At 51.4% G+C, this 12,522-nt stretch overlaps 2 protein-coding genes across 5 annotated transcripts in view; one reads left to right on the plus strand and one right to left on the minus strand.

Annotated features, from left to right (window-relative positions):
• TOP3A (DNA topoisomerase III alpha) overlaps positions 1 to 5,515 on the minus strand; it is a 27,814-nt gene extending 22,299 nt beyond the window's left edge. The window contains exons 1-2 of one of the 3 annotated variants that reach the window (XM_072820887.1): positions 4,885 to 5,514; positions 143 to 202 (exon numbers count right to left, since the gene is read on the minus strand). In XM_072820887.1, the coding sequence (XP_072676988.1) occupies positions 143 to 202; positions 4,885 to 5,064 (240 nt within the window). In that variant the 5' untranslated portion in view covers positions 5,065 to 5,514. Of the gene's footprint in view, positions 1 to 142; positions 203 to 4,884 lie in introns of those variants that run through there. The other 2 variants (XM_072820888.1, XM_072820889.1) reach the window with 2 other exon arrangements.
• SMCR8 (SMCR8-C9orf72 complex subunit) overlaps positions 5,231 to 12,522 on the plus strand; it is a 13,537-nt gene continuing 6,245 nt past the window's right edge. The window contains exon 1 of one of the 2 annotated variants that reach the window (XM_072820891.1): positions 5,231 to 8,372. In XM_072820891.1, coding sequence (XP_072676992.1) covers positions 6,019 to 8,372 — 2,354 coding nt within the window. In that variant the 5' untranslated portion in view covers positions 5,231 to 6,018. The remainder of the gene's footprint in view (positions 8,373 to 12,522) is intronic. The other variant, XM_072820890.1, reaches the window with a different exon arrangement.

A 12,522-nucleotide genomic window follows, 5' to 3' on the forward strand; every position in this document is an offset into this window, starting at 1 on the left:
CAAGCAGTTTAGGGATGACCTGTAGTAGTAAACAGCTGTTCTTTTCACAGCCATAACAAAAAACTCCTGGAGTATACCCCAAAATGGCACACAGATCTAAAAGCACACTTTAGCTGTATGACAGAAATATTATAGCACCTACCTGGCCATATAGATGATAATCAAATTCATAGATCTTGTTGAATTTTGAAAATCCTTCCCTCTATAACAAAACAAAAATAGATCAATTACATTGAAAACAAATAATTCCTCAGTCTAAATATGAAACAGAACAGTGGTAAGCGATAATACTGAAAAGTAATGGTGTTTCCTAAAGACAAAAACTAGGCTACATTACTGAGGCCATTTACTGAGTGGCTCCTCAAAACACTTACAAGCACGTGATTGGTAGAGTCCACGGAGTTTTTACGCTGGAAGGTAACCTCAAGGTCAGCTAATATTAACACCTTCCCATAGATGAGAATGGATGTGTCCAAGGTCACATCACAAATTAAAGGCAGAAAAAGGATTACAACATAATTTTCTTCCTTCACCCTATACTTCTACTACTTTCTGACTGCACAATTGCACCTGTCGATGGCTGAGCACAGGCAAGTCATTCACTTTTCGAACATCTTTTTTTTTTTTTTAAAGTTGACTATTCATCTGGATGTTCCTTGAAGGAGATGTACAGACGCTGGAATTTTTTTTTTTTTTTTTTTTAGATTTTATTTATTTATTCATGAGAGACACAGAGACATAGGCAGAGGGAGAAGCAGGCTCCATGGAGGGAGCCTGATGTGGGACTCGATCCCGGGACCCCAGGATCACGCCCTGAGCCTAAGGCAGGCGCTAACCCGCTGAGCCACCCAGGGATCCCTTGAATATCTATTTTTGAATAAAGTTACCTCCAAGTTCTCCTCTGGCTCTAAAACTCAGTAACACTATGAGCCCCAGTCAGAAATAGAATTCAGTCTATAAAGCAATTCTTCAGCTTGCAATCATGGATGAATAAGACCTTCTCTGAGTAGATTCCACCGTCCTCTACAGGGGCATTAAATGCAGTTACATGTGAGTTCTGCACCAACATTACACAGAAGACAAGAAAATGGCCAGCTGGGGGGGATGCCTGGGTGGCTGAGCGGTTGAGCGTCTGCCTTTGGTTCAGGGCATGATCCCAGGGTCAGTCCCATATAGGGCTCCCCCCGGGGAGCCTGCTTCTCCCTCTGTCTATGTCTCTGCCTCTCTCTGTCTCTCTCTCATGAATAAATAAAATCTTTAAAAAAAAGAAAAAGAAAAAGAAAAAATGGCCAGCTGGGAAGTGGAGATGTGCTCGAGGGCCAAGAAAGGTCAGTGTTCAGAAGATTCTTCCTTAGTCTCAGACAACTTTTCTGAGTGGGATACGAGGTTCTCTTTGAGGCATAGTGACAAATTTTAAGAAGGAATTTATTTTAGTATCTCATACTTAAGAATTCACTGGTTGCCAATATCGTCAAGAAACTCCCCTTTACAAACGCCAATTGATAGTTAAGTCCTTTTATTTATTTTTAAAGATTATCTTTTATTTATTCATTCATGAGAAACAGAAAAAGAGAGAGAGAGGCAGAGACACAGGCAGAGGGAGAAGCAGGCTCCTGCAGGGAGCCTGACATGGGACTCCATCCTGGGTCTCCAGGATCACGCCCTGGGCCAAAGGCGGCGCTGGGCCACTCGGGCTGCCCAATAAATAAAATCTTTAAAAAAAAGCTCTGAAGCCTTCCCACTTAAATGTACCCTGATATACAACAGGGGTGAAGTCTGTTTACTCCCCCTCTCCCCAGCCCAGTCCCAAGTGACTCCTGAGGTGCATACTCATCATCCCTCAGGTCTCTTGGGAACACAGTCTGAAAATCACTGTTCTAATCCTCTCCAAGTAAATGACTTGTCTGATAACATGTATGTGACCCCACAACCAGGGCTCTTGCAGGCAGTGTCCTCTCCCAGAGGTAGTCTTGAAGATGTGAAATGTTTTTCCTGACATTTCAAACTTGCTCCCCTATAATTCCCATTTGAGGATGGCACACAATTATGTGTGATTCCACATTCAGATGAGGTGCTCAGGGAAAGTGGATGCTCCCAAATTACAGTAGTTTTGGAGCCTAGAGAAAGGAAAAAACCTGGTAGATTGAACAAGAATGTAGCTTTTGTAATCTCTTGTGCAGTGCTCTCCCCTCTTAAAAAAAAATTATACAAGTCCCTTCTCTAAGCATTCTGTAGGAACTGTCACATTGTTGCCACTAAATGTATAGCAGGATTCATTAAGATTTATCTTTCTAAGGGGCACCTGGGTGGCTCAGTTGGGGTCTGCCTTTGGCTTGGGTTGTGGTCTCAGGGTCCTGGCATCAGGCCCTGAGGCTCCCTGCTCAGCAGGAGGGCAGCCCAGGTAGCTCAGCAGTTTAGCGCTGCCTTCAGCCCAGGGCATGATCCTGGAGACCCGGGATTGAGTCCCACGTCGGGCTCCCTGCATGGAGCCTGCTTCTCCCTCTGCCTGTGTCTCTGCCTCTCTCTCTCTCTCTCTCCTCTCTCTCTCTTTCTCTGTGTCTCTCATGAATAAATAAACAAAAATCTTTAAAAAAAAAAGTCTGCTTCTCCCTCTGCCCCTCTCCCTCTTGCGCACAGTGTGTTCTCTTTCTCAAATAAAGTCTTTTAAAAAGTAAAGATTTATCTCCCTGAATATATAAATAAAACCATGAAAAAGTTGTACACACGTAGAAGCTTATAGTTTTCAGCATGTTTCTGAATGCTGTTGTAAATACAATTGTTTTTAAAGATTTTATTTATTTGAGAGAAAGAGAAAGCACCAACGGGGAGAGGGAAAGAGGGAAGCAGACTCCTTGTTGAGCAGGGAGCCCCATGCACGGGGCTCCATCCTAGGACCCTGAGATCATGACCTGAGTCCAAGGCGGACACTTAACTGAGCCACCCAGGTGCCCCTGATAGTTTTCCTAATTTTCTTTCCAGATCGTTCATTGCTACTCATTCGTGTGCACTAATCTTGTATCTTACAACTTTGTTGAATTTATTAGCACTAACGTCTTTTTTGTGGCTTCAAGATTTCTATTCTACAAAGCCATGTTGTCCACAAATAGACATATTTTATTTTTTAAAAATATTTTATTTATTTATTCATGAGAGACACAAGACAGAGGCAGAGACATAGGCAGAGGGAGAAGCAGGCTCCCTGCAGGGAGCCTGATGTGGGACTCGATCCTGGAACTCCGGGATCATGCCCTGAGCCAAAGGCAGACACTCAACTGCTGAGCCACCCCAGGGGTCCCAAACAACTAGACCTACTTTAAATCCTTCCTTTCCAATTTAAATTTCTTTTTCTTCCCTAATTGCTTTAGCTAGAACTTCTAGTAATCTTGGATAGCAATGGCGAAAGCAGGCAATCTTGTCTTGTTCCTGACCTTAGAGAAAAAGCTTTCAGTCTTTTACCCTCGGTGTAGCGTTAGTGATGGGATTTTCATAAATGCCTTTTATCATTAAGAGATTTAATTTTTATCACATGTGTTTTCTGCATCAATTGAGGTAAGCAATGTATGTTTTTGTTTTTTTAATTTATTTTATTTTATTTTTATTTATTTATGATAGTCACAGAGAGAGAAAGAGAGAGAGGCAGAGACACAGGCAGAGGGAGAAGCAGGCTCCATGCACCGGGAGCCCGACGTGGGATTTGATCCTGGGTCTCCAGGATCACGCCCTGGGCCAAAGGCAGGCGCTAAACCGCTGCGCCACCCAGGGATCCCAGCAATGTAGGTTTTAAGTGGGGGATTACTGGGGTCATATGGGTATTTTATAAAGCCACTTTGGTAGTGGAGAGTTTGAAGAGTGAAAAGGCCGGGGGAAAGCTACTGGAGTTCTGTGAGGGGTCAAAGGCCTGAACTCTACAGACACAACCTCTGCTCTTGCTCCCATTATCCATCAGCTAGAAACGGAGGCCTAGGGACCTTAGGATCTTGAAAGGAGAACTTCTGCCCCCTACTCTTACAAATGGCCTCCTGAAAACATTCCACTTTAATCTGACAAAGATTTTCCTGAACAGTTCTTGTCGCCTTTCTGCCACCTTTTACACAACCTTCCCCTTCCTTTGCACCTCCAGTGTGTCTAGGACACATTCTCATCTCTTACTTGCCTGTTCTTTGAAATGAGCTGGTACTAGGAAGAAGTAACTGGCTGATGTTCCCTCTAATCCCCAACCCCAGGCAGTACTGCCCTGTCGACACGCGTTTACAGATGGGGAAATCAGTGGGGCTGCAGAAGGCAGGGGGTGCGCAGAGATGAGGGCAGCTAGTTACCCGGGGATGCTCGTTCAGGGCCTGACCGCCAAGCCCAAGGACTTTGGTCAGTGCTTCCTTAAACAACTTAGCTTTCGAATCACACGGAATAATGTTAAAATTAAATATGGGTTACTCGGCGCCCCATTCTCAGACAAATCTGGGAACCGCTGCTGCGGACAAAGAGGAGCCCAGGTGTTCGAGCACACGGGCGAAGCGTCCGAACCACGTCTTTTTTTTTTTTTAAATTTTTTTTTTTAATTTTTATTTATTTATGATAGTCACAGAGAGAGAGAGAGAGAGAGGCAGAGACACAGGCAGAGGGAGAAGCAGGCTCCATGCACCAGGAGCCTGATGTGGGATTCGATCCTGGGTCTCCAGGATCACGCCCTGGGCCAAAGGCAGGCGCCAAACCGCTGCGCCACCCAGGGATCCCCGAACCACGTCTTTACATGCCTACCACTCGGAAAAGAAGACAAGAAGCCACTGCGAGGACCCAGAAGCGAGAGAAGTGGCCTCCGTCTCTGTCCCGCGGGGTGATCGGCGCAGCTCCCTCCCCGCACAGCTGATCGGAAATACCCCTCCTTACCCGCCTCATGCGGCCGTTGGACAGCAGGTCGGCGATCCCCTTGGCCGCGTCGTTTTTCTCGGCCACACAGAGAATTTTGCGCACACCGCGGAAGGCCACCTCCATGGCAGCACGGGACAAGGTCCGGGCTCCCGGCCGTAGCAGCCAGCGGAGCGCGCTGCGGGCGACCGGGAAGATCATCCCTAGGCCCCGCGCCCGCAGCCGCCCCTCGGGTGCCCACGCATGCTGGAGAAGCCAGAGGGGAGGTCCAGCCGGCGCTCGCCCTAAGCGAACTGGGGTCTTCCGGAGCCGCCAGCGCCACCTTCCGCGGCCGGGTCACCTCCCCTGAGCCCGCCGAGCTTCGGACCCGCGGCAGCCCCGAGAATCCCGCTCCTAAGGCGTGGTCACGCTTCCGCCCGCCTTTTCGGGCTACATCCGCCGGGCGCGAGCACCACAGGACCGCGAACTACAACTCCCAGACGGCCCCGCGGCCCCGGACCCCTCGCACGTTTCCGCTCCTCCGCCCCACTTCCTTTCTTTCCACACAGGGGTTGGTAAGTCGGTTGGTCCTTGGGAGAGGCCGCTGGAGGGTTCTGCCCACACTTGTCGCTCGCTCACTCCAGCTGTCCCGCTCAGAAGTCTACGCGGACGCTTCCGGGTCACGCGGCGCTGACACCGCGAGTCATGTGATACCAAGATGGCGGCGCCGCGTTAGCTGGTTCTGGGTTGTGGCGTCCGAGGAGCCGCGACGGTTTCTGCCCTCGGGCCGGCAACGCTTGACTGGCCCCTGCGGCGGCCCGTAGCCCCGCGTCAGACACCGGTCCCGGGCCGGGCTGTTGCTGTCGCGGTGGGTTAGGGGGAGTGCCGGTGACCTCGCTGCAGGTGTCCTGCGCCGGACGCTCTCGCCGGAGAAGGAGGAGGAAGAGGAGGACAACCGGCCTACCCGGTCTTCTGGACCTGCGAAGTCCACGGGCCTCTGAGGGGACTGTGGGAGTTCGAGTCTACCAGTGTGTGAGAGGCAGCCTAGTACCCCCGGGGGCGCCAAGAAGACGGCAGGGACTTTGCTTCCTCTTCCAGAGGCTTGGCTTCCCTGCGTTGATTACCCCCGCCTTCTTTCTCACTTCCTCTCAATGTTGTCTCCGTATATCTGGAAATATGATCAGCGCCCCTGACGTGGTGGCCTTCACCAAAGAGGAGGGGTACGAGGAGGAGCCTTACAATGAGCCCGCCTTGCCCGAGGAGTACTCGGTGCCGCTCTTCCCTTTCGCCAGCCAGGGAGCCAACCCATGGTCCAAACTGTCCGGGGCCAAGTTCTCTAGGGACTTCATCCTTATTTCCGAGTTCTCTGAGCAGGTGGGACCCCAGCCCTTGCTGACCATCCCCAATGACACCAAAGTTTTTGGTACTTTTGATCTCAATTACTTCTCCCTGCGGATCATGTCTGTGGATTACCAGGCCTCCTTTGTGGGCCACCCCCCTGGTTCTGCCTATCCCAAGCTGAACTTTGTGGAGGACTCCAAGGTGGTGCTGGGAGATTCCAAGGAGGGAGCGTTTGCATATGTGCACCACCTTACCCTGTATGACCTGGAGGCCCGGGGCTTTGTGAGGCCCTTTTGCATGGCTTATATCTCAGCAGACCAACACAAGATCATGCAGCAGTTTCAGGAGCTCTCAGCTGAATTTTCCAAAGCTTCTGAGTGCTTGAAGACAGGCAACAGGAAGGCATTTGCGGGAGAACTTGAGAAAAAACTGAAAGACTTGGATTACACCAGAACAGTGCTGCACACAGAAACGGAGATCCAGAAGAAGGCCAACGACAAAGGCTTTTACTCATCTCAGGCAATTGAGAAAGCCAACGAACTGGCTAGTGTAGAGAAGTCCATCATTGAACATCAGGACCTGCTGAAGCAGATCCGCTCGTACCCTCATCGGAAGTTGAAGGGGTCTGCTCTGTGTTCTGGGGAGATGGAGCACACCCAGGATCAGGCCAGCCAGCCAGCCACTACCTCTAACACTGATGAGTCTGCTGACACAGACCTTTACACCTGCAGACCTGCTTATACCCCTAAACTCATCAAAGCAAAGTCCACCAAGTGTTTTGACAAAAAGTTGAAGACCTTGGAAGAGCTCTGTGACACTGAATATTTTACCCAGACCCTGGCCCAGCTCAGCCACATAGAGCACATGTTCAGAGGAGACCTGTGCTACCTCCTGACCAGCCAGATTGACAGAGCACTTCTAAAACAACAGCACATAACCAACTTCCTCTTCGAAGATTTTGTGGAGGTTGACGACAGGGTGGTAGAGAAACAAGAGAGCACACCTCCTAAACCCAGTCCAGGCAGGCCGCCTTCCAGGTCTCTGGAAGAATGTCCGATCCCTCAAGTGTTAATTAGCGTTGGTTCTTACAAGTCCAGTGTGGAGTCTGTGCCGATAAAGATGGAGCAGGAACTTGGAGATGAGTACAGGGAAGCAGAGGTGACAGAAATGAGCAGTTTTGATCCCCAGGAAAGCTTGGACTATCTAGATATGGACATGAAAGGGAGCATCAGCAGTGGCGAAAGCATCGAGGTTCTGGGCACGGAGAAGTCCACCTCTGTGCTAGCTAAATCTGACAGCCAGGCCAGCCTCACCGTGCCATTGAGCCCCCAGGTGGTCCGGAGCAAGGTGGTCAGCCACAGGACCATCAGCGAGGACAGTATTGAGGTCCTCAGCACCTGCCCCTCTGAAGCCCTCATCCCTGACGATTTTAAGGCCAGCTACCCAAGTGCCATTAACGAAGAAGAATCGTATGCAGATGATAGTGAGGGAGCCATCCACTTCCAGGCAAGTGTCAGTCCACCAGAGCTGGGTGAGGCAGAGGAGGGCAGTTTAGAAAACACCTCGTCACAAGCAGACTCGTCCTGCTGCATTGGGAAGGAGAGTGAGAGTCTGCGGGTGCCCCTTTCCACCCCAGCCCACAGCCCCTCGGATCAGGATGGAGTTGTGAGCATCCCCCCACAGCGCTACAGGCAGAAGGATCAGGGATTCCACGTAGACTTTGCGGTGGAAAATGCCAACCCTTCCCAAGACAACAGTTCTGAGGGCTTTCCTGCTTATGAGCTGGATCCAGACCGCCTGCTGGCTAGCCGGGATGTCAGCAAGAGCAGCCTGGACAACTCTGACACTACCAGCAATCTGAGCAGTATAGCCTCCACCAGCTCAGACAGGACTTCCTCCTCTGCTTATCCCCCTGGCCCCTCTTCTGAGAGGCATAAAAAGAGGGCTGGCCAGAACGCCTTAAAATTCATCCGTCAATACCCCTTTGCCCACCCGGCCATCTACTCCCTCCTCAGCGGGAGGACACTTGTGGTCCTGGGGGAGGACGAGGCCATAGTGAGGAAGCTGGTGACGGCACTGTCAATCTTTGTCCCTAACCACAGCCGTCATGCCAAACCTGTGAAGCACTGGATCTCCTCTCCTTTGCATATTACGGATTTTCAGAAGTGGAAGCTTATCGGCCTGCAGAGGTAACTGGTCACCTATGGTGGGGAAGGGCCCTGTCCAGTTAGAGATGAGGCTTCATGTGTATATTCTTCTGGGGGTGGTGAACCAGGTTTGTGTGGTGGGCTCAGAATTGGGACCTGGCTTCCAGACAGGACCCCCAACACCAGCCCACTCTGTAACTTTTTGCAGATCATTTCCTTTCTCTGGCCGCCTATTTCCTCATCCTGCTAGTGAAGGGTTGCAGTTCCTATCCAGAGTGGTTGCCAACCCTGGTCTGTGATCTGCCCTGTCAGAATTATTCAGGAGAATTTTTTAGATCATGGATTTCCGGGTTCCATCCCCCAGAGATTCTGGTTCAGTTGGTCTGGGGTAAGACCTGGAGTCTGTTTGGCATACAGGAAAGTTTGGGGAACTTCTAGATCTCAGGTTCTCTCTGATTCTCAAATTTATACTATGGTGTAAATGACAGAGGAGAGATCTTCTGAGAAAGGGCTGTTGGTAGTCCTAGAAGGTGGCAGCTGTCTTTGGTGACGGGAACATCTGAGGGCTCCCGTGGCTTTTACTCCACTGTCCTATTTTCCTTAGAAGGCTGTCCTTTTTTTCCCCCCCCCCCCCCTTAGAAGTCTGTTTTAATAAGGAAATGCAAGAGTCAATTCTTTCTCTCTTTGAATGCTTTCTACTTTATCTTCCCATTTGTGTTATTTGTGTTTTCGGAGACTCATTTTGTTTTTTCAGATACAGCTTGACCGGTGGTCTAGCCCAAGGGCCTCTTTCCCTCAGGGTACACCCCTGTTCAGTTTCCCCATCCCCTTCTCTGCACCCTGCTTTGCACTTGCTGACACAGCTTCCCGGGCTACAGGGGGAGAGAAAAAGGATTTCTGTCCCACTGCCATCAGCAACTGTTTCTGTTTTCCGACTTTCCTTTTGCATCTGCTATAGTGAGGTCCCCATGTCCCAAGTCACCTTGTGTCTGCACCTTTGCAGAGTCTGTCCCATGGCTCCCTCTCTAAGTCTTGCTGCCTTAGGCTTTCTTCAGGGTCGTGGTGGTGGCACATAAGCAAGCGTCACTTCCACATCAGGCCTTGGCTTACTGGCGGTGTTGGCGGGTGCTGGGGTACCATCTGGGGGTACATGAGCAAACCCACCACCCTGGAAGAATCCACAGTTCAGGAGGGGAGATGGGGGACCAGAGCCTTGCTGTAGGAGGGTTCCAACAGCAGGTGCATCGTGCATGCTGAGAAAACAAAGGGGGCGATTGAGTGATATGTGGAAAGTGAGGGAGTGGGGCGCCTGGGGAAGGCTTGGGGTGTTTGGCTTGAGTCACCAGGAGGGTGAGCTTGCCAGGGGAAGAGTGATGACATGGGGACTTGGTGTGACATGGCCGAGTCACCCGGACAAGCCCCTTCCTCAGGCCACACAGGAAACCACCGTGTGGAGTCCTTGCTTCTGGGTGCAGACGCAGGCTTGGAAGTGACAGACAGCATCTGGTGTCCTTGCAGACTTTGGCCTTCCTCCCAGGGTCCCAAGCCTCTGCTGATGCCGGCTCTTTGCTTGGGTTTAACGCATCTGTTCCAGGAAGGCAAGGGCTTTTCAGGGATAGCTTTTTTTTTTTTTAATTTTTTTATTTATGATAGTCACACAGAGAGAGAGAGAGAGGCAGAGACATAGGCAGACGGAGAAGCAGGCTCCATGCACCGGGAGCCCGATGTGGGATTCGATCCCGGGTCTCCAGGATCGCGCCCTGGGTCAAAGGCAGGCGCTAAACCGCTGCGCCACCCAGGGATCCCCTCAGGGATAGCTTTTGGCGCTGATGTTGGTGGAATAAGGGGTCGGTGTCCCTGGCACACACATAGCTCTCCTCCAGGTAACTCCCTCACCCCAATCCTTGACCTTTCCCTTTTTCTCCCCCAGAGAGGGAGAATCTAAATCGCACATCTGTCTGTTGTCAGCTGGCTTATCCAGCGCCAGACTCAGGACGGCATAGCCCTTTCCAGAAGCTTTCCCTGAAATTCCCTTCTTAGAATGTGCCGGGATGGTAGAAGGTGGTCATCTCTCAGGCCAGCTCGACTCCGTGGGGTACCTGGCTGGAGTGCTGTGTGGAGGATTCCGAGGCCCAGGCTGGGCTGCCTTGGGAAGCCTGCTGTGATCAGCTCATGAAGTGTGGGGCTGCAAAAGTGGGTAGTTGGCGTCCCTGAGGCAGAAGAGGAGGTGGAAGGTGGTCTGAATCTGGGGCCAGCCCTACCAGTGTTCATCCCCGTGACGGGCAAGCATGGTCTTCGTGGGGGTCCTTGATGCCAGTCCCAGCTCTGCCAGCTTGATTCCTTTTTTTAAAAACTACATTTTATTTTTTATTAAGACTACTTATTTATTTATTTGAGGAGAGACAGAGAGAGAGAGGGAGGGAGGGAGAGGAGCACGGGGAGCAGGGAAGGGGGAGAAGCAGACTTCCTGCTGGGCAGGGAGCTCGACATGGGGCTCAATCCCAGGATCCTGGGATCATGACCTGAGACGAAAGCAGACACTTAACTGATGGAGCCACCTAGGGGCCCCGCGCTAGCTTGATTCCACGGCTGTTTCTATCTGCAGGTGCAGCTGCTAAGACCTGCCACGTGAGAGTGGATGTGGAAAGGCGCATTGCATTTGGGCTGGGTCTGATCAGTGTGAGTGCGTCTCTGATAACCTAACAGGGATGCACACAGACTCAAGGGAGGCAGGCTGAGGCAGCAGGTGCTGAGTGAGGCCTTAGACCTTATAAGCGTCCTCTGTGAAGGTGAGAGACCCATCAGAAGTGGCAGATGAGAGCTTTGCAGTTGGCCCTGAGTGGGGAATTGTCTTTCATTGCTGTCCTTCTCAAACCTGGGTGGGCACAGATGTTGGCTACTGGCAAGGTCTGCCTCCAAAGGGTCCTGCTCTGGTGCGAGATACCGTGGGCAGAGGTTGGAGGCCTTGTTCCCAAGGAGCGTGCCCCTCCCAGAGTGGGGACTGGATTTGCCACAGCTCTCCCAAAGAATTCCTGGGACCCAAGCAGCAAATACGACATGAACGTATCCTGAGATGAAAAGCCGTGGAGTCATGGCCCCGGGGCGGTCGGGGAGGCGCACAGTGGGTGCTGCAAGCTCTGGTCCAGATGTTCCCACTATCTGTCGTGTGGATTTGGACCAGTTCTCTCCTCTTCTCTCATTCATTCAACAAAGCTTGTTGAACATGCCTGTGAGCAGGGCTTAGGATGCTCACCGTGTGGCACTGCAGGAAAGGGTCACATCCCCGCGCCATGCTTGCCCTTTGAAGTGCTCAGAGCTGTGGATATAGGTGGTGAGACACCCCAGCAGGCAGAACCAGTGTTGTAACTGGGAGGCAGACCGAGGCCCGTCTGAGGATAAGGAGGAGGAGGAGAAGAAAGGCCTCTGTGTGGCTGTGAACTTCCTGCCCCTCGGGGAGCTCAGCTCTAGAGGGGCTTGATGCCGTGTGCTGGGTGAATCTGGAGTCCCAGAACTGTGACCCAGGAGAGTCTGTACCGTCTCAGGTCCTTTGACCCCGGCTAAAACCAGCTCAGACAATGAACTGTTTTTAATTTAAAGACTCTCACCCCCCTCCAACTGCCACTTTCATTGGCTCTTGATTTTTTTTCCACTAAGATAGGCAACCTCTGTTGCCTGGAGGTGCTCAAGAGTCGGATTCATCACTTGTGGGTATGAGATGGGCAGATAATCATGTTGGTTTCCCATCATTTTCAATCAAAATGAAGGATAATTGTATTTGTTTACCACGTTGCAGGAATAAGCCCTGTACAGAACTGTCTGATGGGAGAAAGTGCTAGTGGGGGGTCAGAGGCCCTGGGTGTGTCCCTGGTCGGCCACTTTCTAGCTGGGGGACCTTAGATGAGGCACAGCCCCTCTTTGGGCCTCAGCGTTGGCACCTGTCCTGAGGCTACCCCAGCATTGGGATTGGGGAAGGCAGGGGTGTCTCGGGAGCTGACTGAGGAGGCCTGTGTCCCCAAGAAGCCAGTGAACCACCTGCCAGCCCTGCCTCCTCATCGCCCATGTGATGGGGTCCACAGCCCTCTGCTCTCTTCATGGTTTTAAGGACACCTGGCCTGTTGTAGCTCTCTGTTTTCTTGTCTCTGTGACCCTGCTCTCGTGTGGTCTGGATGCTGTCCGAGGTTCTCAGCCCAGC

The sequence above is a fragment of the Canis lupus genome, chromosome 3 (assembly GCF_048164855.1).
Source record: "Canis lupus baileyi chromosome 3, mCanLup2.hap1, whole genome shotgun sequence".
NCBI classification, from domain to species: domain Eukaryota; kingdom Metazoa; phylum Chordata; class Mammalia; order Carnivora; family Canidae; genus Canis; species Canis lupus.